At 41.4% G+C, this 26826-nt stretch overlaps 1 protein-coding gene across 1 annotated transcript in view; it reads left to right on the top strand.

Annotated features, from left to right (window-relative positions):
* The window catches only part of cntln (centlein, centrosomal protein), an 87166-nt gene that overhangs the window by 41827 nt on the left and 18513 nt on the right, over nucleotides 1-26826 (top strand). Inside the window, 12 exon segments of the mRNA XM_030735182.1 lie at nucleotides 1206-1306; nucleotides 4257-4354; nucleotides 5223-5743; nucleotides 9307-9388; nucleotides 10967-11048; nucleotides 11393-11661; nucleotides 15121-15342; nucleotides 16753-16850; nucleotides 19661-19787; nucleotides 20065-20202; nucleotides 20899-21084; nucleotides 25834-26031. Coding sequence (XP_030591042.1) covers nucleotides 1206-1306; nucleotides 4257-4354; nucleotides 5223-5743; nucleotides 9307-9388; nucleotides 10967-11048; nucleotides 11393-11661; nucleotides 15121-15342; nucleotides 16753-16850; nucleotides 19661-19787; nucleotides 20065-20202; nucleotides 20899-21084; nucleotides 25834-26031 — 2122 coding nt within the window.

Genomic DNA, 26826 nt, shown 5'->3' with positions numbered 1-26826 from the left:
ATAAGTGTAGTGAAACTTTATTAATTTTGGGTCACTGAAACTGAAAATGATGCTTAAAATTGTTGGTTGGCTCTAGTTTTTATGATTTTGGTACTGAGTCAGTAAGACCTGGTTTTGAATTGAAACCAGAAAGGATTAAATACATTTTGACCCTTGATTTATGGCAAAAACGACCCAAGTTGGTGTAGGTGCTACTTTTCAGAAGGCCATTCTCCCTAAACTGCTCATCAGATTTTGATGGAATTGCTCTTGTATGAATTGGAATTGAATCAACATTGACATGCAATTGTCTAATTTCAAATCTTATGACATTATCTCTATTTGGCCTTTTGACTTCTGCTCTGGCCTTGAATTTGACCTTCCGAGTAGTGGAAGATCTGTAATACTGCAGAGTAAGGTTACAGTTTTTTTTAAAGCAAATGAAAATAACCCACGAGTAATATTTTTCATGCGCGCTAGGGACCGCAAACGCAGGGTGTCTCTATATCATTGATATATTTTTTAATCACATAAAAATGTATACTGGTATTATTGTGGGCGCTGAAAGTACTGTGACTCAAAGAACTTGCACCAGTGAAATGCCTATAACCTCCTGCGTTTCATATATTGGTGCTCTCCATTGTTAACTACTTCAGTCAGTTTGACTGTGTAGACCTGTGCAGACTGACATGTAGCTAAGTAATGAAATCAGCATATCAACATGTCATGATATTCTTGGTAATTGACATTTTTCCATGTCCCACCTTGACTTATCCTGACAGGCTGGGCCCTAAATAAACGCAATACAGTTGTTTTTTTTGGTTTATTTGCTTTTTTACTTGAGGTGGAATAACCTTACTGTGCTTTCTAATATAATGTTTCATATTCTGTTCTCTCTATGGACTTTTTTCTGATTTCTTTGAAATTGTTAAAAGATGAAATCGGATCATGTGAAGCAATGTGGAGACAGAAGCTTACAATTTATAATTTGAAGTCATCTAAACAATGTACATAGGTATAAAATGTAAAAATGCATAAATATCTTAGAAACAGTAGCCAATCAGCTATTTTAGCTGTCATATCTGGATTCAGCATATCAAAATCCATCAAAAAGAAATAGCACATTTTATCTCTGAAGCAGACAACTTCTCAAAAATTATTGACCAGTATTTTTGATTTGATAGATTTGACATGTGAAGGAAATTTGATATTGTGTGTGATTGCAGAGCTGGCTTGGAAGAAGAGCTGGACATGCTGCGAGTCCAGGCTGCCATGGACCGGGCCACAGTAAAGGAACTCCACCTCTGTCTTGCGAATGAGCACCAAGGTGAGCATTTTCTTTCATATTAGTTCTTCATATTAAAATATTGGACAGGGAACACCTTAAAAATGACCAAGTAATCATTCTAGCATTTTTCTTTTCCTCTTCACACTTTTTTTTTTTGTAATTTACTGTATGTTTCAATTTGTCCAATTTTTATTTTTTTTTTATCAGCACTGGATTCTACACAGTGTTCTTTAATTTTAAGGTTCTTTAATTTTAAGGCATTGTTGTTTACAATGTTACTTCTTTTTTTTTAATTAAGCGCAGGTCTGGTCAGGGCCATGTGTATTATTGAGCAGATTTAATGAAACCATTCCCAGGGGAATTCATAGGACAACTCAATTAAGACTTGATCAACTTCTGGCAAATTGATTGGGACATCAAGTAGTGTCCATCTTGTCTGCATGTATCATTCCTGGTGTTAAAAATAACATCGCTTTTAATCCAATCTGCAGCTTTGTCAGATGCTGACCACTTTAACCAGTGACCTTAATTAAGTAGTTCAATAACAGATCTGTTCTATATCACTTTAATTTTCTTCACAGCCAGTGATGGTGTCTGTTGGAGATGCAAGCATGTAATTTAGAGGATTGCACTAATTAAAATAGTGGCTCTACTTCTGTTGGCAGTCTAGTTAGGAATATGAGAAAGCAGCCTCTGTTGAAAGCACATGCTTGATTTTAACTTTTTTTTTTCTTTCTGGGAAGAATCACTTAACCTTCAAGTGACCAAGTGTGGTCTGAGGTATAGAGCTGTATTGATTTATCAGCCAATATCAGCTATTTGCTGATTTGTTGGTATCTGCATTTATAATAGCCCATAAATGCAAAAAAAGTAAAGTTCAAAGTTTAAAGTAAAGAAGAGACGGGAGAAACACCCTTCACCCATGTTATGAGTGTCGATGTTGCATAGTTTATCCACAAGAGGGCACTCTGCAACATTCCTGTTGAGGGAACAGGATTTTGGAACGCCATAAGCACATCAACAATAGTTGGACAGAGCGTAAACAAGTAAATGAGTAACTACATATAACAAATATAACATATATATAACAAGTGTTGTGTATCTGAAAGAAAAAATGCTGGTCAATATATCACTATTGGTTTTAGAAATCCTAAATCTGTTGGGCTCTACTCAGTAACTAAATTAATCGAATATTGTAGTGTCTAAAATAGCAGGTTAATGGAAGTCAAGAGCCTGAGTAGCTTGTCCTTTTTGTTATCACATGCTAATATAGCTGGTATAAATAAATAATAAATAAGTAGGTGTTTAAAAAGTAGGACAAAACTGTACATGTCTAGCCTCAAAAAGGTATGTAATGGCTGGTTTTGACTTTTAGACATAAACTAGTTGGCATAAATCCATGCATTGTTTTACTTAAAATAAGTTTTCAAAGAAAAAGACAGTAATTGTAATAAAACCTGTGTTTTTGATTTATGATAGTCTTACTATAAACTTTGTGAGTCAAAAAATTATAAATCTGTTATTTTGCAGTCCAATTAAGACTAAATCACTGAGGCAATATGCAGAATATTTCATATTAAATCTAGACTGAACCCGGTATATTTGGAGCCAGTAAGAAAAAAAATGGTGAATGGCCACAACATTTACTCGTGAGGAACCGCTTTGACCCGATCAAAAGGATGCAAGTTGCAGTCGCTCACACCAGGATCACACTAACGAAAGACAGCAGATGAAAGGAACAGGGCCTTTGTGCATCTTGTGAGGAGACAAGGGAGGGATGTTAATGTATGCCGCAGTGCCAGAACCTCCTTCAACAGTGGGTGACTAGGGAGCCACCACGTCTTCTTATCAAGGTAGTGCTGAGGTGCCTACTCCCATGCCACCAGTGCTGGAGCTGGATAATTGTCTCCCAACCTGGTTATGTACCCAGCGAACACAGCAGCCCTCCTGTCCTATTTGGTGCTCTGTCTGATTGAATGTGACATGTAGGGAAGACAAAAGGGCAGGCTAATTCAAAGTAACAAACTTCCCTGGGCAAAGCATCAATGCAAAGCAAGGGAGCAGCAGCTCTTTACAGCATGACCCTTCCTCTTTCTGCTTTCTCCTTCTGTGGCCGCTTTTTTTTCCCCCAGCTCAATCTCTAAAAGATCAAGTGACCTAAAAAGTCAAGGTCCTGAATATTTAATGTTTCGAGCCTCATTGTACAAATTATTTTGGTCATCCTGTCAGGAATGTTTAACGAGAGAGAGTGAAAAGTGGTAAGTTTTATAGAGTTTGGTGTTACCCTTTTGCATATAGGTAGGCAGGGAACTTGCCTTTACTTCAGGTAGATATCTGACTATATGTCAAGCAGTGACACAGAGGTTTGTTAGATTGTGTTAGATGTGTTCGTGAATATGCATGCATCAAATGCCTGAGCACTTGCACTCTTGCATGCATCCTGTTGGTATTATAAAGTGTAGATCGTGTGTTTGCCAGGGCCACTGGTGAAGTTCTCAGAATAAAGCTGCATGTTTGTCTGTGGAGATTAGAAGTCCTTTGGGGAAACACAGTGGACTACAAAGCCGTGCAGCCCGGGGCTGTGTATTCACGAGGGATTCAAGCACTTCTCTTCGTTTGTTTTAGATCCCCAGAGAGAAGTTGCACATAGTATATACCAGTGTGTGCTTCTGAGCCCTGTTTTCCTATTTCCTCACGGACTATTAAATAAAACACCTTTCTATTAATCTGAAGTTAAAGGGCTGTTTCAGATTTTTGAAACCAAAGGCGTTTTTAGCTGAAAGAATTCCAAGTTCATATGAAGACGGCATTAGGAATTTTTCCAATTTGATTGACAAAAAAGAAAAAAAGACACTGGACCCCAGGAAGGAAATTAGACCTTACTAATGCTAATTGATTTAAATGTACCCTTTTTATAATTATTCTATTGATTGAGCAGCCTGAATTTGACGCAACGTGTCACAATAACAAGCTTTGTTCTTCTTTGCAGAACTACTTCACAAAGTGGTAGAGGAGCAGCAGGTCAAAAGCAGCACTCGGAAAAAGCCTTCTCTTCTTTCAGGTCGGATGGAGCAGTCATTTAAAAAGGTACAGCACTATGCCATCACTAAGTGTTCTTTGTCACTGCCAATAAAGGAAATCCGACACAGCCATGAGTACAACGTGGCATCTCTCAGAAAATTTTTGCTTTGCACTTTCAAGGATAATTTGAAGGTCTTCGTATGCTTTTGAGAATGGTCATGTAGTAATTTCCAAGTAAAGTGTCAACTAGATAGTTGACTTCTCAGTAAAAAAAAAATAAAAAATCTGTAAATTGTCAAATATAATTCACTTTTCCCAGAAAATACTAGTTGATTTAATGTAGATTTTGTAGGTTTGTAGGCACTTTTTATACACACATTTAAAACCCTGCCCGCATGAGCTTATATGGATGTTCCCCCCACCACTTAAGCTTTCATGGCAGTAAATCATCAGGAGTGGGGATTGCCATCTAATTTTGTTTGAAGGGTACCAGGCTTCACCAGCAGGCAGAGAGAGAACCAAATAAAAGGGAAAAATTGCCTGGAGGCACAAACCCAGCAGGCATCCACTGTTCTCTTAAATAGTCTCCACCAAAGATCTAACAAATAGACTAAGTGCTCCTGGTTGCTGTGTAGTTAAAGGTGATCAGGGTAAGGGGGTGCCAGTCAGATGTCCATAACCTTGTTTGACTGGGGACTATAGTATTGCTCCCCTCACTACCCCCCACCCTCACAGCATATAAACTATAATTACGCACTTGGGAAAATATCAGCGGAGAAGAAAACCACCAAATCAGGAGACTGTAGAACAACAAAAGGTTGTTATTTTTGTCACTAGTAGTCCGAGAGTAAGAATTTATGATAAAAACGACAGATACACAAGCAAAAGATTGACTATTTTGTACCACTAAAGTTCCCATATGTGACTTTTTCAGATTGATCAGCTGGAGCAAAGAATGATAATCCTGCAAGAGCAGACAGAAAGGCTGAAAGAAGAAAAAGAGCAGCTACTCGAGGCCAACGAAGACTTGGCCGACAAACTCCAAACCTCTTTGGATCATCTAAGAACCCAGGAAGCTGTTCATGAAAAGGCAGCCCGTGCTCAGGCCCTGGCCCAGAAGGAGCAGCATTGTAGTGAGATCAAGGCTCTGGAAGCACAGCTGGCCTCATCTCAGAAAGATGCTACCAAGCTTCATCAGCAGCTGCTGAAGCTGAGACAGGAGCTGGGGATTCTCAGAGCGGCCAGGGACTTCTATAGGAATCGTGCAGCAGGACCAGTGCGGGCAGGTGGGATCGCTAACAGCATTAGCAGCAAGGTCAAATTCAAAACAGCTAGGCACAGAGGTCTGCTATGCCAGCGCAGCCACCAAACAGTCAGTGCCAATCAAGCCATCAGCTGGCAAGGCCCCAGCGCCGGTGCTGCTAAAGATGAGTGGGAGGACATGAGTGTAGAAAGGTAATGATACACATGCACACGCACTCACACACATATTGTCCCCCCCACCCCCACCCTCATTATTTTTAGGTGTTTGGAGCAGAGCGGGTGGGCCAGCTGAATAGTGGAGTGGGGACACACACACACACACACTCACACACACACACACACACACACACACACACACACACACCATCGAGGGGACAACGTGCATATGCAAAGCATAAGCAAATGGGTGATTGAATTTCATTGTCTGTCTAGTTGGTATTCAGGAGCCAAAAGAAGAATGTGAGCAAGAATGATAGCGAGAAGGAGAGAGGAGGGGGAAACTACTGTCAGATCCTTTGAAATATCCTGGGACGCCTCGCTTGGAGCTTATTGACTGAAATTTGCATGCAAAATTAGCCACCTCTCTACACAGAGTTGAACCAATGCCAGAAAAGCCCAGGGATAAGGGGCCGCCAAAGACTTGATACCTTCCAGTGATGCCATTTTCATGCACTAGTCATGCTACCCCAAAATTGACAGTTTGGCAGTTTGATTTAATTTACTCGTTTTTTGCATATTTACTACCCCCCACCGACAGCACTAAGGATCCCCCTGCAAGGACCCACTCTGCACCCTCCCTCCCCCCACGAAAAAACGCACACACCCACCCACCCTTATATGCTCACAAGCTTATCCCACCTTGCGTCTAGTTATGTTGGTTATCTTGTGGCATGTCAGTTTGCAAATTTGTGTGTGTGTGTGTGTGTGTGTGTGCTGCTCTTATTTCCTCCAGCCACCCCTTAACCCCCCTCCCAACACACACATACACACATATACTTCCTTTCCATCCCACACTCCTTTCCTTAGCTCCTCGCCTTAATTTGGTTAGATGAATTTTGAATGACCCTACTCGGATCAGTACCAGATGTCTACAAGCTGTTTAACACCCTGTAAATTAAGAACCATCGACAGTAATTATTTCATGTATGTTTTATGCAAAAAAGCCACTGAGCCAACATCTATTGAGTGATGGCTGAAATGATTTGATTTCAAACACTCGCTGATATTTATTTCCCTTCTCTTTCTCTCCCGGTACGCCTCTCTTTACCCGCTCTCTCTAGCTCAGTCCTTCTAACTCACTACCTCTTCACCAACTAATTCATCAGACTCTAATCCACCCCAGCTCTATCCGCATGAGGCCGTTTAACGGGGACTGGGTGTAGCTATGCCCTGCTTTCCTAATACCACTCCATGTGGCTAATAAGCAGCAGTCTAATAAACGCTTTACCTGAGAGGTGGATCTAAGTGGATTTGTGAAGAAGGGGCCTAAACTGAGATGTTGTCTTATTTAAGGCACCTGTCAACTGATTTACTACTGTAAAGCCTTCTGTGCCTCTTATCTTGTTGGGTTTTTCTTCACAAATACTGTATGTCTGGTAGACGCTCCTGGAAAGTACAGTATTTCTGCCTAAGGAGCTTTGGCCTAAATAGCGCCAAATAAAGATGTCAAACTCGTTAAGGCTACTGACAAGTCTTTGTTTTTTTTTTCCCTACCTTATTTTTCCTCACTGCCTCTGGCACCTTCTCTCAAGTTTTGAGCTGCTGGAGGCAGCTGACCATTTTGAGCAGATCAGCAGTTTTGCTGGTAAGCAGGACAGAAAAAAGAGCAAGTAGGTTTTGGAGAGTATTTTACTGAATCATTCTGTTATGCTAGACAGAATAAGGGCTATGTGTTTTTATGTTTCATAAGCTCTTGATCAGTGTTGCAGGACAGTACATCTCAGATGATTGGGCCTCAAATCATAGTAAGAATTTAAAAAAAAAAGACAAACTCTAAAAACTCTACTGGAGTGATTCACTGCAATTGGATGAAAAGATAATCTCTCAATTAAACTAGAGCCATGAGTTAGAAAGGGTTTTTGCTCTATTACAGCACAAGAACATTAGCACGAATGTAGATGGATATAACTTCTACACATAACCCATGTGTAGAAGTGCCTTAGAAAATGCAAAAATTCTTTCTAAAGGCCAGCAGGAGGTGACTACTCTCATTGCAAAAGAAAGTCCAATTATCTCTCTTGATTTATGATTTATGAATAATTTCCTAATTTGTTTTTATGGTTTTTGTCAGTAGTTGAAATCCAAATTAACATGATAGTAATTTTGCAAATTACACTCCCATGCAGAGTAAGATAGAAAAGCTCAGAGTATGCTTTAGGCTGTTGGTACCTACCTGTGATTGTAAGGGAATGCATATGTGTTCAGTTCTCAGTCAGGTCCATCCCTTACAAATTACATCTGGTTTCAAAATAGCCAAGATGGCATTGGTCTAAATACCAAATTCAAGGTTTCAAAACATCAGCACACAAACCAGTGGGTGATGTCACTGTAGCTACTTCCATCATTTTTATGCAGAGTGTCAAGAGTAGATCATTCTCTGGAAATGTTCTTCTTTTTGTTTCCTCTAAGTTAAATAGCTGCCTCTGCAGTTTATTTATTATTTACCATGGCAGAGGTGAGCTTCTGTCCATAAAATGGAAAATCTGATGTCAGTGAGGACAGAATTTTTTTTTTATACCTCATTTCCTGTTTGTAAGTATCTGCATTCATTATGTTTCAACATAACTGTTTGCCTGTATATGCTCCACGCAGTTTTGAACCCAGACATGTCCTCACATATATGTTGTATCAAAGCACCATATATAATGCCCATTTTTTCCCAGCTTATCACAATAATAGGACAGCACAGCGTTCTTAAGTATGTTGTGTGCTTAAGAACAGCTAGGGCACAAATAGTTACGACTGTGGACACAGTTACAGTTACTTGTGTTGATTGATCTTCCCCATATTCACTAAAAACAGGTTCGACTAATGCGGTTAATTAATTTTTTTCATCAAATGCACGTAACCCTGATGTTAATGTTGGTGATTCATAATCCTCAGCAAAGTCCCTGTGCCCCTTCCAGACTGTTTTTAACCCTAACTAGCCCCCCAGCCCTGTCATGTTCCAGTTAGATCCTCTCTCTCTCTGGTCTTTACCTCCGCTGCTTCTCCCAGGCCCCACCTTAATAAACCCGCCAGCGTAAATGTCACTGGCTTCCACCTTCACGTCAAAGGTCACTGTCAATAAACCTGTGTGTGTGTGTGTGTGTGTGTGTGTGTGTGTGTGTGTGTGTGTGTGTGTGTGTGTGTGTGTGTGTGTGTGTGTGTCAGTGTCTCAGGAAGCCCTTACCGTGCGTCCATCAGATGCAACTTTGCTTGGCTCCGCTCAGCCGTGCCTCTCACACATGTCTGTCACACACAGAGGGCTAATGAAGGCCACAGCCGCTCTCATACATGTTGATGCATTCACCAACAGCACCAGACACTGCAGCTTTTCACTTAATTTACACACACATTTACACTTCCAGCTCAGAAATTGGATGGGACATTGATTTTCTGTTTGAAGGAGGGGGGCGAAATGCACATATTTTTGCTTGATATCAACTAAATCAACCATAAAAGGTAAATTGGATTTTTATCCAAGGGTGGTACTTTCAGAACCAGGGTTGTGGGTTCAACTTCTAGTCTGTAATAGACTTCACCTTTCTCTACAGTGACAGCGCTGAGGAGTACTCGGACAGTCTCAACAGTGTGCCCTCAGGGACAGTGCTTCACAGACAGCACGCTAATAGACAGGTTGGTCTGAGCTTGTCTTTTTGTCTTTGGACTTAAAAAAGGAATAAACATACAGTCAGAAGTTTTTATCTTGTTTTGTAAGACTGTTCCTATAAAAATGATTTCTGAATCCTGAAAATACTGATTCCAAACCCTTATTAAATTACTGAAGGCCTTAACAGTTTATTGTATACAATAGCCTCCTTGGTCCTAATTATCAGTGTCATTTTTAGCATATTAAGAGTTGAAGGGAAGAAATGAGAAAGAATTTATGGACTTATATTAAAAAAAAACAGCTAGAGAATACCAACTTACCAAACTAAATCTGTATTAACTCTGTTAAAGCTTGAGTGTTGAACCATCCCTTATTTCCTTATATTTTGCCAGGAAACATTTAAATGGGTGCAGTTATTTATTGAAATGTGCAAATATACATTGAAATGCAGCATATAAGGCAAAAACTGAGTCTGTAGAATTCTATTGAGCTCATAAGCTTGAACTCTTTTAGGGAAGCTATCTTGTAAGCTTCAGGAATATTTCTTCAGACTTCTCTTGAAGAACGTCCCAAAGTACTTCTTTAGATGTTGGCTGCATAGTGTTGAGCTCCTGACTCTCAGATTTGGATGTTTTTGGATGGATGAAAATTATTAATATACATCAAATGATAACCACCATCACTAAGGCTTCCCTAGTCTTGTGACTAGGGAAGCCTTTGTGAATGCACATCAGGAAATCATTAGGCCTGGACGCTTGCACTTGTCCACATCAAACCTCTTCACAACTGTACATGGCAGATCCAAACCCTTGAGAGAAAAGTCCCTCAAGAGGAGAGACGAAGAGAGGGGCCTTTAAAGATGTGCTGCCTTCTCTCTTCTCTTTTTCTCGTTTCCGAAGCACAGAAGCAAAGTAGAGTAGAGATGGTTGTTGTGAATATAACCTGGGAGCTGTCAGGGCCCTTATCTCAGATCCCCTTCAGTTTCCCCAGTCCTGATGCGCTAAATGTGCCTATCAGCTCCTCCTGGGCTCATCGCTTTGACAGCCCAAGCCCCTCACAACGTGGTATGTCACAAACCAAAGGGTTCATCTACCCTTTCCTCTCTGCATGCATGATCAAAACTGGCACTGATCAAATCCTACCTGTCCCCCATACAAAGAATGTAGGCAGAGAGCAAGGAGTGAGGTGGGGGGGGGCTTTCCTTTGATGTCGCTACAAATGATGGTGCAGTTGGGAGGTGTCACAAACACAGATGCATACACACTTTTGCGTACAAATGACTACACTCACACACACGCGCACACACAGACGTCATACTGTAGGAGTGAATCAGGGCTTTCAGACGGTGATTGAACAAAGGAGGCATTTGCAAGCATCTGTCAGAAGTAATATCTGTGCTGAGAGGTGTTCAAGTTGGAGTCGGTTGAACATGCTCAGGTGAATTATTAAAGCGCGGGGTGATGTGTCTTGTCGCGTTAAGCTGAGCACACACTGTGATCGTGGTGTCGTTATGAGCTGCATCTTAGGAAGCGCATCGTGTCAACTGTTGTGTTACATTAAACAGCTGCTTTTCTTCGTTGTCACTGGGTTTCCCGTTCTTTCAGTCCTACAGGTGTTCGCCGACCTCAAACACAGAAACACCGGCAGCAGAATCCAACAGAAAACAACCCCCCGTTCTGGCCCGAGGTAGTTTTCCTTTTGGTGCACCCGTGCTCGATTACAGAAATCTAATCAACTATTAATTGAATCAGATAGAACACTCAGTGTATTTACATGCTGTCGATAAGAAACAAGTATCTGAGAAGTTAACAAGCTTTGTGTTTTTTTTTTTCTCATAACTTGGCACATCTGAGTTGGTTAAAAATGGAAAATGTTAATCATTCAGGTTGTTAAATCTATCACAGTTTTCACGTTTGCATACCCAAAGATGCACGCCTGTTAACTCTCAGCAGTAGCTTCTAAATTGGGATTTGGAGGGGTTCTGTGCACTTGTCAACTCTGAGGCAGCTGCGTGTATTTCCTCCTGTTAGACGATGAACAGCATGAGCCGTGGGAATGTGGGACAAGAGGAGAGAAAAGACGGCGGAGGAGGAAGAGGATGCTTGTGAAGACCCAGCGCTGCTCCTCCTCTTCTCTGCAGCAGCGCATTGAGTCTCTACAGCGTCACATTGACATACTGCGAAGTGCCAGGAAAGATGCTATGCTTTCAGCCAGAGAGCTACAAAGGGCCAATGAGATGATCACAGCACAGCTCAACTCCCTCACTGAGAAACTCTGCAGCAGCAAGCAGCTCACGCAGGTAACTTGGGAAAAACAGGGAGACGAGTAAAGGGAGGGGAGCCAATTGTAAGTGTTAGGAAGTTTCTCTTTTTCCCATCTTTGTCTTTCTTTTAGTGTTTCTTTTGTATTTTCTTGGGGCTGAGAGTGCAGCAGTAGCATGCCCTTATCATGCTTAATAAGTGTGGCTGACAGGCCTACCCTTGTCTGTGGAGGTCAGAACCACAGGGCAGTAGAGAGGAAGAGAATCTCTTACGCTCCTTCTCTCTCTGACTCTGCCATTGTCTCCTCCTGCTGAATGTTTTAGCAAGCCAGTTCTCCACAACAATCTTTGTCACCAGCAGTTATGTTTCTCCAAATCTGAGCAATCGTGTTCCCAGACACACACACACACACAGTGACTACATCCAGTGCCACACACCTTTTAGTTATTTAGCACGTGCCTCCAGGTAAAAAAACTCTTAGACTTGGTAAAGAGTATAAATAAAACACCAAGAGCTTTGGCCCCTAAACAGTATCTTTCCTGCCAGGTGCTCCTTGCACACATCAACTTATGTACATACACAGGAAAACAAACACACATACACATGCACACCAACACTTTGACAGACAGAGTCGTTAATCTGGCAGGCAGAAACTTCTTTTGGTGAATTCAGACACAGCAGCAGCCAGCGCAGGCCCACTGGACTTTTGATTAGGTGTGTGTGTTCTTGTCTGTATGTCAGTATATTTACTTCTCACTTACTGTGGAATAGTACAGATACAGTATATTACACTTGCCCACACGGGCCAGAGTGCAGCCCTCATAGTGTTGCTACCTGGGAAGTGGCCCTCCTGCACCCACCGAGGCATCTGATTGCTGAAGTCCAACGAGACCTTAGACTCAGGCACAGCAGTAAAGGCACACATGTACACACACTGTTGTGTGAATGAGTGGACAGAGGGGGAATTGTTGTCTTCCTGTTTGTTTCCTCTTTCCTCCTGCAGTATTAATGCCACTCCACCTGAGAAAGTTGGAGCCGACTGACTGGCCAAAGCTAGGTCTTGTTGCCCTCTCTGCAAAGGCCAAGAGGTGATGGACTTTGGGCTTGTTCCAACCGGTCCTGGCCAACTCTCTAACTAAAACTCTCTGCTTGTAATTGGCTTAGGACAGCCTCCACAGGGGCCATCATGTGAGAAGTAGCATGGCAGTTTCACAGAAACTTGTTTGTGTTGCTCTGTCTCCTGATCCTTCGCCATTCTGTCCTTCTCTTGTTGCTCCTTTCCTTGCCTCCTTCCATTATTAAGTCATATTTTCTCATTCTTTCCATTCTCGCTTCCCCTCTCCACTGCTGTGTGTGTGAGCATGAACTCTGGGATTTAAATGTATTCTTAAGTTGTTTTGTTTTTTGCTTTTAACAACTATTCAGATCTGTGATACAGTATATCAGCCTGACTGGAACATGTGTTCAGCAGTTTGGTGTCAACTTTTTTTTTTTTAATGATTATTTCCAGCTGTTAATATTACATTACAAGCATAACTGCAATTGCTGATAACATGTATCTAGCTATATTGAAACATCAGTGTACCCAGAGAAATAAGCAGTCAGTCAGATTTAAGTAAAAATTAAACTTAACATGTAAAAACCTACAGTCGCCTCTTAAAGTGGCATAAAGAAACTTAAAAACTCACAATGCATGCTTGTCCAGGCAAGTCTTAACTCTCGCTGAAATGTGCGAGTTATGCCTAGCATCCAAACACAAGATCATTTGGTTACTTGGATTATCTATCTTGGTCTGTCATTAATTCCACACTTACCTCACTTTGCAGTGCACTGACATCTCCTCTCAAAGTTTACCAGCCTCCTCTAACATGTAAGGGGGCAGGGATTATCACAGGATTAAAGATGCGCTCCAAATTCAATAGCCTAAGAAAGCAAAGCTCCAAACATTATTTAAATTAATAATTTGCAACTCTGTTTGGCTACTCTGTGCATGAGTTTGCATGCATTCATATATATATATATATATATATATATATATATATATATATATATATATATATATATATATATATATATATATATAATATATATATATATATATATATATATATATATATATATATATATATATATAATATATATATATAATATATATGTGTGTGTGTGTTTGAGCTAGCAGCTGTTTCAGTCTCTACTAATGATGACTTAGAACAGCATCAGTGAGACCACTGCTCACAGGAAAGAGAGACCGGTGTCCTCTCTTCTGGCCTAATGGAACCACCAGTATATCAGCCCACGTCAGTGTCATCTCTCACCAGGTCTGAAAATGGCCTGTGAAATCAAAGCCTGTCTTACAGGAAGCGTCATCAATGCCTCTCTTAATTCCTGCACTAGTGCCACCGGGGCCCATAGCCCCGCTTTTATTCTTTGCTCCTCCCGCGCTCTCCCACCCTCCCTGTGGATATGGCATGTGCATCTTCAACAGAGAGGAGGAAACCTAAAACAGGAGGGATTCTATTAAAAGGTGTCAGCCAGCAACCAGATATCAATAACCTCCGTGTATGCGGAGCAGAGAGCAAACCCATGGGAATCTGTGGTTTCACTTGGGTGTGTGTGTGTGTGTGTAAGGGGGGGGGGGGGCTCTGTGTGCATGTTCCCACATTTACCCTATGTGTGCAGCGCAATATCTTCATGTATCATGTCTCCTGTTTGTGCCATTAACCATTCTTGATGTTTGATATGATACTAAATCAGCTAATTGTGGCAGTATTGATTCCAACTCACAGCATTAGGTTTGTGGCCCATATTTCCTGATAAGAAGGAAACAAATTTTTGCTGTTCTCCACCGCACGCACGTGGTTAAAAGTGTTCATCTCATATAGTTATGTTTTGAATCACTGTAAATTGTGCATGATCAGTTAGTTGCATTATCTTTCATTAATCTAAACTCAACCACTGACTAAATACTAAACTCCCTCTTTTCCAAAGTGCTCTCTGATTCTGCATGATGGCTTTATTATGCATGCCAATTACAGTGAGAATTAGGCTCTATTGACCGGGCAACAGCATCATCTGTCTCCTAATTAGCATAAAAAAGACATTTTATCTCAGACAAGATATTAAAGGAGAGCCTGCAGCTCTCCTGTGGATAACACATACAGTATTTTAAACAAATTGTGTTTGCTCTGTCTTAGCATGCATTATATTTCTGAAAGGTGAATTTAAAATAAAGATGTGTGTAAGTCAGAGGAATTCTGCTTTCTTATAGGAGTAATAAGGTTTGCATCATAAGGGAGAAAAACTGGCTTTGGGTTGATATAAAACTTATCAGTTCATGTAGCTGTATATCAGTCGCCTATTACTTTTGAGCACTCACCATCCAGTAACACAAATCTGTGTTTCTGTGGTTTTTAAAAGCAGTGTACCAAACTTTTGCTTCTGGTTGCAGTATCATCACCAGCCTAGCTAACCAATTCTGTGTGTCGGTCAACCCGCAGAAGCTGACCTCTGACCTGGTTGGTGTGCAGCAGCAGAAAAAGGTTTTGGAGATGGAGTTGGAGCAGTGGAAGCAGATCAAATTCCCCCCGCAAACTACAATACCACCAACAGCACCAGTGAACGCAGAGCCCTGCTGCCAGTGCAGAACCATACCTGCCCCGGCTAACCCTGCCCTCCAGGCCATGGAAGCTGAGGTCAAACAACTTCAAGCCAAACTTAAGGTTAATCATTATGGAGTTAATGAATTGCCCTCCTTTTTTCTTTTTTTTTTTCTTTTTTTGTTGTGCATGCCTTATGAGGTAAATCTGTTAATAGGAGGATTTTATTAAAGATGGTGTTATTTTCCAATTTTGTGCACCAAGAAACTTGAGTCCCTGAGATCACTGTGAATAACAAGGAAAACTTCTGAAGCAGCAGTGGTATAGGACTCAAGTACTGTTTCTAGAGAAATATTCCATCCATTTTCAGATGCGCTGTACCATATCAGGCAAGTTTGTGGGCAGTAGTAAGAAAATGTGATTTTTAAATTCTTTTGCACTTTTCAGTTTGAATTTTCTGTCTTTCATTCTGTTATTTGCTATGTCATATGCAGCACACAGTCTAACAGTACAGAATTTCACATATATTTACATCAGCATTTCTGAGTCACTTTAACATTTCACTGGTTTGAAGCGCTCGCAGTCCTCGAGGAGTTGAAAAACTCCAACAGAAACTCTGTCAAGGTTTTACTTTCAAGTTGTGCTTGGATACGAAAAAAACAAAAAACAAATTCTCGTGCCTTTCAGTTTACACTTAACATCACTCGAAATTACATTTGATTTCAACGTGAATTAGCATTTCCTGTCATTTGATCTTATTTCAGAGTGCCTGTCAGAAAGATGAGAAATGGGGAGTAACGGCAGAGACATGCCCTACATCACAGGGAATGAGGTGTGAGTGGTACCACAGTATTATCACCCTCTCAGCAGCCTGCTCATCAGTGTCACTGCGCAGATTGCCGCTGTCGTTACACACGCCCGAGAAAGTCATGTCAGGTGACAGCATAAGGGAGAGGCGAGGGAAGCGCTGTGGGGGTGCACACACCGAGCCCGCACATTGTCGAGGGTTTCTATTGGAGCAGTTCCCACGAGAGACAAGGGCCCTTTTAACAAAAGTGAACTTGCAGGTTCAGATATCCGTCATGCTTATAATCAGAAGCCAACTTGTCGCCGTGAGCCGTGCATCTTTGTTACTCATAAAGAAAAGAGTAAAACACAAAACAGCTGTATTTTATTTTGCAGTGTAATATTCTTAGTGTACAGAACATTTATGGTTCATTAGTAGGTCAATCTTTTAAATGTGCTAGTGTTATGTGTTTTTTTTTTTTTAACATGCCGGACCAAAACATATTCATCACTCTAGGTCTGTAAATTGTTATTTTTACTAATCACTCCCCTTATCCACTTTAAATAACACGGTTTTCCTCTTAACCTCCTTTAGCACCTTCCACCCTCCTACTGTAACTATAATGAGGTGCCATGCTGTGTTTGACCTGTCGTCAGCTGTGTCGTGAAAACCTTCCCTGCCCCCAATCACACACACACGCTCAGACACATTAACAAATACACACACACTGTGTGCCCTCCCCCCAGAGTGCAAGTGCGGAGGTCACGAGGCAGGTGGCAGCTAACAAAGCCCTGCGAGGCCAGCTCCAGGAGAAGGAGGACAAGCTCTGCCAGCTGCAGGACAAGTTAGTTTCCCACCTTTTGTCTTCATTAGTGCTACTTCCTCCTCCTTTGTGTTTCTTACTGTTGCTCTGCAGTACAGCTCTTATTTTTTCCTTTTCTTTTTTTCTTCCTGCAGACCTCTCTGTCTGTCTCTCAATCTCTCCGTGTCTGCATGTTTGCACAATCTCTGCAGCTCTCATCTGTAGTGTTTGATTCCACCATGTGGCAGCTCTGTTGTCTGCTACACTCCTCTTATACATGCTTCTTGTATCTGTGAATCATTTGTGAAATTATGCATGTTCTATTGAGCAAGTGAATAAAAACAACTGATTAAACGTGTGTGCGTGTGCGTGCGTGTGTGTGTGTGTGTGTGTGCACACGCGCACACGTGTGTGTGTATGTGCACGCACACACGTGTGCATGTGAGTGTGTTTTGTGTCGTGTAATGTGGTGTTGCTTACGTGGGTAGCCGATGTGGAATGCTGATCAAAGCAGTGTATTGATTGTTTGTGTGCCGCAGGAGGGACCATTTTGGCCCATGACACTACAACCCACACAGCATCACTCTGGCCTGTGGGCCACAAGCCCCAGTGAGTTACATGGTTCACCTACTGTAGCGCCCGCTGCATTACATAGTCATAATGCATATGGCTATAAACAATTCACTTAGGGAAACTGTGGAGATTTGAACTTACAAGGCACATATCATCATTCTGCATTAGGATCCCATATTTGAACTGAGGAAAAACGTACAGAGAACAACTTGGCTTTCCTCCCTCTTGTTCTCTTTGTCTAGTATGCTGTGTCCTCTGCCTGCCATTCTCAATAATGCATCCAGGGCATGTGTACAATCACAGCGGATATGTGTTTGTGTGTGTGTGACCAAAGCAGCGAGGATCACAGCCAGGCAGAGTGAGCATCCCTCAGCTGTGTTTCTGCGACAGCCTCCTCTAGCTCTTGTCACACACTCACTCGCGCATACACACACATTACTTGCTGTATCTTCTAGCCTACCACTCCATTTGCCTCCATGGAGGGACCCCTTCTCAGAATGAAAGACATGTCTAGACGTCTCTGAAATATACATCTCAGCACACACACAGGGAGCAAGGCTGCTTCGCCTAAAAGAAGAGAAAGGGGGTGTGGGGGGGCGAATGAATTTCAAAGTACACCGGCATGTCCTCAGTCAATATCCGGCACTATGGCCCTGCCTTATTTATGAAGCTGCTTCTTTCATCTTTAGCCCTGTTGTCTATCAGCCACATGAAACGTCCACCCGCACTTCATTCTTAACAACATACACAGAAATGTGCGCTTGCACTCACTCTTACGAACACGTACTTCAGACCACTGACTGTTATCATTACAATACACGCATGTTTGATGAACAATATTGCCAACAAGCACAGAACAAAGGGAACAAACGCGTGAGTGATCGGGATATAGTTTGAGGCTCGCTTTCTCTCTTTCCACTAACGCTCATAAATAGAGATCACACGCTCCAGCAGAAGCTCTATATATCCTTCATTCTTTTTTATCCTCTATTCTTTTTTTTGGGTGCAGAAGAAGAGAACATCTAAAATAAATGTTGTCGATCTAATTGCCATTAGCATTGGGGCAGAGGGAGCTGGTGGGGCTCTTATTGCTGCTCTCACTCTTTAAGTCAACACCAGACAGTCATCTGAAAGGTTCAATATGGGTTTTCTCATTAATGGCCAAATCCATGGGGTAACCAGCCAGCGCTACTTTACCCCCAAAGTCCCCAGGCTAGACTCCTCTCTCATTTAATTTAATGTCACTCCAATAGGACAAGCTCACATTTATTTAACCAGTCTGCCCTCAGGCACTCATCCACCTAGGGAGGCAGGGACATTTACTTACACGAAAGCATTTGCTCTAGCATTGCGTCATCTGTTTATTTAAAACACACAAACCATGATGCATGTGGGAGCTAAGAGATCTACTACATCTTTGATATAAAAAAAACAAAAAAAACAGCAAAAACCATTTAATTAACTGCATCCTTATGATCTTTATTCTATTTGTTCCAATTCCCCAAGGTGCAGACAACCATGAAAATAGCTTTTATTTGCCTTTTATGAAAACAGAATAAAACATGCAAACATACTGAGACCATTTAGAACGAGGTGTCGCTGCAGAATGCAGGAATATTAAACATGTCAGTGTTGCGGGTTATTGAAATAGGAAGTGACAAGCTGTGTGTTTGTTACAGTTAAGAGACTACCCTCTTATAATACAGACACACTGCTTCTCTTTAGGGAAGCATTGGCAGCACAGCACACAAACAAACAATGTTTTTTTAAGAGCGTATTCCCTTTTATAACACCTCGTCCCCAAATCAAGTCCCCCCGCCAGTGTGTTTTTATATGATTGGTGCAGCGCTGAGCTGAAAATAATAAACATTTAAATGCTTGATTAGGCTTTCAAGTAGTGTCGCTGCTGATTCAAAGTGCCGTTTGTCAAAGAGGACTCCCCTGTCACACTTAGTGCGGCATTCCCTGCCAGAGCACTTGTTCTAATATATGCCAGTTAGAATTATATATGCATTCCTATTTCAACCCCCACCCCCCTCACCCAAGCATCATGCCAGTGTATTTAGTTGTCATAATGAGCTGTCATGCCTGATGTACTGCATGGGGACACTGTGCCTGCCAGTTTTGCGTGTGTGTTTTATGTGTCTGTCTCAGTGTGTGTCTGTGTTTAGTCTGCGTAGATGCTGTAGGTGAGGCTGCGCCTGTGCAGCTATCTGTGTAGAGTCATTTAGGCTTTATGCCATATGTTGGTATTTGCTTTTATTTATGTATGTTTTTAGGCTGAGCCACACAGAGCGAGACGTGAACATGAAAAGGCAGCTGGTGGAGGACCTGAAGACAAGACTCAAGTTCCTCCAGGAAATGGAGAAAAGTTACCGAGGACAGGTGGAGGAGCTAGAAAAGAAGGTACACATCGCAACTCATCGTTGCATCTAATTAGTTTGAGGCTCTTCAGCGTAGTGACAGAGGAAAAATGAGTATTGTCCTACTCAGCGTTTCCTATAGCCCAGAGATTTTGTCTCCTGGAAGACTAACACTGTTACATGTAATTACAGAATACATGGTTGCTAAGCTGATTTGAATGGAACTTAAGAGGAATATATGATCTGACTGTTTCCTGTAAAAGAGAAATGCAGTTGCACCACTCCCTTGTTCAGCTTTTTTTTTTTTTTTGTTTAAATAGGTGAAGACTTTATCAGAGGAGGCCACCAACAGAAAGGCCTTAATTGAATCTCTGAAGAGAAGGCTGAATGTGGCGACAACAGAGAAAAGCCAGTACGAGGCCTCCTGCGCAAAACTGAAAGAGGACTTGGGAAAAAAGGTTTCAATCAGACACAGATTTTTCACAAGAATTGAGTTTTATGTAACATTTGCAAACTTGTGCTACAGTAGACTTTGGATCATCTTTTTTTTTTTCAGAAGCAGCACTTTAGACAATCACATACAATCTGTTCAAAGAGCAGTATATAGGACTTTTATACATAATTTATTTTATCATATTGGATCACGTTTTTAAAATATGTAATTATTAGTCAAAAGAAAAATTGTAGAATGTATGAAAATGCCATTTCTATCCACATACATCTTCCCCAACTGTAAAGTTTTATCCCTTTTCTTAAACAATGTCAGAAAAGTTTTTAATATTTTACTTTTAACAGCTTAAAAATCACTGGACATTTAAGGCATTTTAACAGCGAATGACATCACATTAAACATTAAAAAAGTAAGAAAAAAAAACAGAGGTGGAGTAAATAGTTTTAGATGATGTTTATAGCTCCGGTAACATTAGAAAGTCCTGTGTATATATATTTATTTGTGGTAATATCAACTTGGAAAATCAGTAAGTCACTAAGAGTCACCAAGTCAGAATTGTTGAAATCCTACACACAGGGGCTTGAAAGCAATTTCCACAAATGTCTCACATACCTATGTGGATTCTCTGCTTTTATTCCCCCTAAAACAAAAGAAGATTGTTTGCTTTCAGCTGACCATTTCTGCATGCTCTTTTTCTTCACAGGAGCAGCGCATGCATGCCCTACAGGCTCGTGTGGGAGCTGGTGAGCAGGCTTTAGCTGCACTGGAACAGACAGCCACTGAGCAAATGGAGGGGTTGACCCAGCAGAGCTCCCATGCCTTGGAAAGGGTTCAGAGACAGCTAGGCCAGGCCTGCTCCCAACTGGAGCAGCTTCATTCTTTTATCAAGGTAGTGTGTAAAGGGACAAATGATTAAAACCCAAAAGTTTGCATCACCTCATCTTAAATCAGTAGCCTGTGTTGTGGTGTTTTTGCAAGCGTTAAGTTGTAGTGATATTGTGTTGGAAGGTTACGCGTAGGGGTCTGTTTTATTTATTTTTTCAAAGGTTTAATTTTGAGGATCCAAGTAAATTTAAAAAAGAACTGCATCAAAGATTGCTGAATATCAGCTCCCTCTTTGTACTGTTTATTATGGGTCACCAGTCCAAGAGTCTCAAATGTGTGACTGATATGTGTGTTTTCACATCTACCCTGGCATCCTATTTGATATTTAATATACTTATCTAGTCACTAGCACCTGTAGACTAATAAACATTTTTATGCTAGGCCAGTCATTAGTAATTCTGAGAAACGATACAGAACCTTAAACATAAACTGTAGATAATGTGCAAATGAGAGGCACAAAAGTGTGTTGTGTGTGCACAAGGGGAAAAAAATTGCTGGAGACCTTATGCTTAATTATGACCAACAAACGCATCATAATTACGAGGAAAAAAAATCTGGTTATTAAAATCTCATGATTGTGAGAAAAGAATGCAGATAAATCTGAAGCCTTCCAGTTTTCTGCCCTTGTACGTGCGTACAGTGAATAACACTGTGTGTGAGCGGTTTGAGTCACACTTTTATTTCTTCTGCACTGGCAACAGCCATAGCTGGGGGCATTGTGTTTTCCCACTGTCTGTCTATCCGTGCCGTTCTCGTGAGCTTGATATGTCTCTTCATTTTCACTTGGAATCGAGGATGAACTGATTTTATGTTGGACATTCAGGGTCTAGGTGTATGCAGCTGGAAGAATCTCAGTAATCATTACAGTAAACAGGACGAAGTTTCACACAAATGTTTAATAGGATTAAAATATGAATTGATGACATTTACAGTCAGAAGGTTGAATGGTTACCTTCTCCGTATCATGATCATGTTCTGCAGAAAGACTTTTCTGGCCCTTATTCAATTCAGTATTAACTCGGGAACAGAGGAGGAGATTTCAACCGTACATAACTCTTGGCTGGATGCTAAATCGGTGACATTAATATATGTATTTGATTGCACTTTGGAAAATTCACCATAAATTCATGGTAGGAATGGAAATGCTTCAGCACTTATTCAGGATCTCCATGGACTGCCCCTGGTGCAATGCCTTGCTTGCGGAGAAAGATGCTCATTGTTTATATTCTGAAGAACATCTGTAAAGGATTCAACCCAAGAACTAACTGATAACACTTTAAGACACCAGAGGCTTCTTCCATTATAAAAAAAAAACAAAAACTGTTGAGCTGATTAAGGGAACATCTTGGTGTAAAATTACTTTTTGAAAGTAAAAGAAAGCAGTTCGAGGTTCTGTTGGATTCCTCTCTGTTCAGTTATTCTGGGCATATTCAGTTGGAAGAATACCCTGTTGTAATTACATATCCCACATGGCCCAGAAAGGCCTCCAAAAGTTCCAAAGACTGTTAACACCACGTTACGTGGCCTGCCACCACCAACATCCAGGTCCCCCATAAGTGTCAGAAAATGGATGAATAAAATTGGAACACTGCGTCAGTGGAGGCCACTACTCTAAGAATACTGCATGCCCACTGGGAACAGGCACCATTGTCTTTGGCTAGACCTAATCCATCACCTTGAGGTGTGTTTCAGTGTTTGTGTCAGTCTATGTGTGTGTCTGCCAGAAAGTGATAAAGACTGCCCATCACTTCTGTTCAGCTGACGCCTGTCTGTCAAAGGAGGAAAGGGCTTGCCAGAGATTGATAGCGGTGATGTATTTTCGCGCACACATAAATCACGTGCAAGAATATGGTCACAGTTCAGTGCCAGTTTTCCATTGCTATTGTCCTTGCAAGCAAGGAAAACATATGAAAAGAATTTGTTTTATTTGTTCTGCCTCTTTTTTGCGAACTCTTTCTTTTGCACAGCTAAACCTTCACCCTCTCCTCTTTTCCAAATTTACTGCCTGCACACACGTACACATTCATATGGTGCAGAAGACCCGCCTGCATCCAAACAGAAGTTGCATCACATGCAAAAAGCTCGCACATATAGATGTGCATAAAAATACAGGTCATGCTTGTGTTACTCGTCTCCTCCATTCCCATAACCCCAAGCTGTTGGGGCCATTGTGCTGTTGTTGAGGATTCACATCATTGTTTGTCTCCCCCTGGCTCTTGTGATCCCCTATAAGAACACCAAGCCCTTTGATTGGACTGCCTGACGTCCGGAGGAGATTTACTCTTGTCATGTATTGATCAGGACCGGAGGGCTGCACGTGTGTGTGTGAGTGTGTGTGTGTGTGTGTGTGTGTGTGTGTGTGTGTGTGTGTGTGTGTGTGTGTAGATGTGTCTGTGTCTTTATGAGCTTGTTTTTTTTTTTTTGTTGTTCTTTGTACCTGCATGTGTTGTGTGTGTGTGTGTGGAGACTTTTTTTATTGTGTGCCAGCAAACCCTTTTGGCCCCTGCGCACGCCCCAGGCTGTAAGCACTGCTCTTGAACTGCTAAACAGTGGCCCTGCATGTAGTGACTACTCCACAATACACAAACACCGAGGAGTTTGTTCTCTTGCAGAATACAAAAAGTACAATTTTTGGCCAGTCATCCCTACTGATTTTTTTTAATATAGGAATATATGGGTGATTTTTAATTACTTGAAAATGCTGTCGGGCTCAGATATGCAAGAAACTACAACAATGAATACATTTACCTGTGAGAGCTTGAGAGCCACATATGACTTTCATATTCTGTGAACGGGGCTTCTGCAACCCTGCGTTCAAGTTTATAGGGTATGTAATAAACTGCTAAATAGCAGTTTCTATCATCAGTGGGTAGATAAGTCAAGAAAATTAGAGCATTTTCTCCTCTTGCGCTGCTCTTTATATTTACAAATGGCCCATTGTGTGCTCATGACCAATTCAGCAGTAGTTTGTTATCAGAGAGGATCTCTGTTAGCTGCTCATTTGATCCACATCTCCATGCCCTGATCCTCGTCCTGTCTAAATTGGCCCTCTGGCCATAGTGTTTGTGGTACTAGCCAGGCTAAGACCTCTTAATAAACGGACACATTTTCCATCTGTGTATTTCAAAAGCTTGTATGTGTGAACGCTTGCATACACCAGTCCCAGCCATCTCTCCCAGAGTAGGAATGAGTGATAAAGTCACTCCTTAATCTCCTTCTGGATGATTCCACATACATACAGTATTTAACCCTTGACTAATGAGTGAATATCTGTTGGGCTGTAAATATAAGAATAGGATGTCCAACTGTTTGTTAATAAGCTGTGTATTCCCTAAGGGTAAACGGGGCTAAGAGGACCTAAATGAACTAAAGCTTTCTTCCTTAATAACTGGTGTTTATGTCTTCTGTTCATTATCTTGAATATTTACGCCCATATGAAAGTAGAAGGAATTGCAGTGGCACAGTAGTACAGGGGTTAACGACGTCGCCTCTCTGTGTTGGCCCTGCAGTATAATGGCAACCTACCCAGAGTGTACCTCGCCTATCACCATGTGGAAGCTGGGATAGGCTCCAGCCCCTGAGCAGCCCTAAACTGGATAAGCAGTAAAGAGGGTGGATGGACGGACGGGTGGATTCAGTATATTATGACCTTGCTTACAGATATCCCCTTTAAATTTCTGAATGTTTGAGCACTGTCTTTGTTCAGTGTTGCTAATAGACCAAAAGCATTATGTCAACTGCAAGCCTTTAACTACACGCTCAGCATTCTCCACCAGGGACCACTTCTGGTTTTGTAAACTGCACCTGGTGCACCTGTGGAAAATTAAGACCGAGAAGTGGAGATTTTTTGGCGTGGTTCAGCGTTGCTCATGTGTGATTACCAGTGTTACTTTAAAGCCCTTGAGTGTTTTCTGTGTTTGTACTCTGGTTTGTGTTGGTGTACGTGCACTGTGCTTCTTGTTTGCCTGCTTGTGTTTTCTACTGTCCAAGAGGAAGTTGTACTTTGTGTTTCTTTTTTATTTTGTTTTGTGTACTGCAAGTTCTCCTGTCTCTAGCTTTCCCTCATCTGACCATCTATTCCAAGGTCAGCTTTTCAGCAGGCTTACAAGGGAATGATACAGAAGATTATTGCCTCGATCAATAAGCTCAAAATGAAGCAAAGGGGAGTTTACTTTATTGACTTTCTCGTGTACAGTGGCAGTTTTAACATTTAATTGTCTCTCTGTATTTAGAGCAAACTCCCATTTAGTGCCCGACAACTGTGCCATCGCAGGCCTTCCTCGTCTCGCTCGCCTTTCACTTGGGCACCATTTGAAACAGCCCTTCATAGCTTAATTATTAACAGTGTTATGCTGCCCTGTTGTACTGTGAGACATTCAGAAAGCAAATAAATAAATGAATGCCTGTATTTTCAGTAGCTCCCTGTCTTTCTCTCTCTGATGCATGATTCTCTGTCTGTGGAGAATTTAGCAAAACTTGGGGTGCGTTTGATATCAAAGCTCTGTTCCCTCAGCTTTCAATCGACAGGGCAACAAACCCTCAGGTCCACATTCCTACAGGGGAGCGTGAGGCGAAACCGAAGAGAATCTGAGTGTGTCAAACTCAATATTCCTCCATAATGTACTAGGCCTCTCTGGCGCATGCTTGATCAATTTCATTTATTCATCTGCCAGGCAGAGCTATCCCTCTTGTTTTTCTACATCCATTTCATCATCCTCTTCTTTTTTTATTCCTTTTTCTCCTCCCCCTTCAGGCCCTGGCCAGTGAAATACTTTTAGACGTTCAAGAGGTCAAGCAGCAGTTGATGAAGAGGAGGAGGTTGAGGCAGGCCAACTCTGTGGCAGCAAAGGGCGGCCTCTCAGCCAAGTCTATGATCAAAGCCAAGTCCATTGCTGCCTCCATCCTCAATATGTCAGAGAATGATCTTGCAGACATAATGGAAACTGATCAGGTAAGCCCAAGGGACCACGGTTCAACATTATATACAAATTCAAAGTTTAAGGAATTACATCACGTTTATGATTGATTATGCCCAGGGCACTCAACATACATGTGATAGATTTTTTTATGCTGTAAAAGTTTTTTGTTTGTTTCTTTGTGTGCATGCGTGTGTGTCTGTGTTTACACCTTGGACTGGAAAAGACAGTATTACATTAATATTGACTTTGGCTTTGGGTATCTTCTTTGTCAAGTAACGCAAAATCAGTGTCAAGGAGCTACTTTGCCCTGTGCTCTGGGAACAGATACTATAGACTGGCATTGGTCTAAAAAGGAGGAAGTAAGAATTAGGTGCCATCTTATTTCATTTCATTGTCTAACAGTATTTAACCTTGCTGGAAATTTCTACTTTTCTCTGACCTTCTCTTATTGATGGGTAGATAGAACATTGATTGGCAAGTAAGCAATTCTAGACAACTTTTAAGAAATGCACCGAGGCATGTCACTAATAAGTTGGGAAGTAGCAGTGCCAAAGCAAAGACTCCATGTTTGAAGTCAGCGTTCTCGATCTAGACAAAATCAAAAACCTGTCAACACCTGCAGCACACATCAACTTGATATAAGATTTAATAATGACACAAGCTGAGTAAGTACAACTTTTTTTTTTCCTTCCTTGCAGGTAAAACCAGTCATTGAACGGAAAATTCCTTGTTACTGAGTGTTGTCGGTTTTCAGAAGTCTTCCAGACTCTTTTACAACTTGGTGGGCCATCACTCCACCATAGATCACACCCAGCCATGTCATCAAT

The sequence above is a fragment of the Archocentrus centrarchus genome, chromosome 1, assembly GCF_007364275.1.
Source record: "Archocentrus centrarchus isolate MPI-CPG fArcCen1 chromosome 1, fArcCen1, whole genome shotgun sequence".
In the NCBI taxonomy this organism is placed as follows: Eukaryota; Metazoa; Chordata; class Actinopteri; order Cichliformes; family Cichlidae; genus Archocentrus; species Archocentrus centrarchus.
This window is presented reverse-complemented; position numbering and strand designations above follow the sequence as displayed.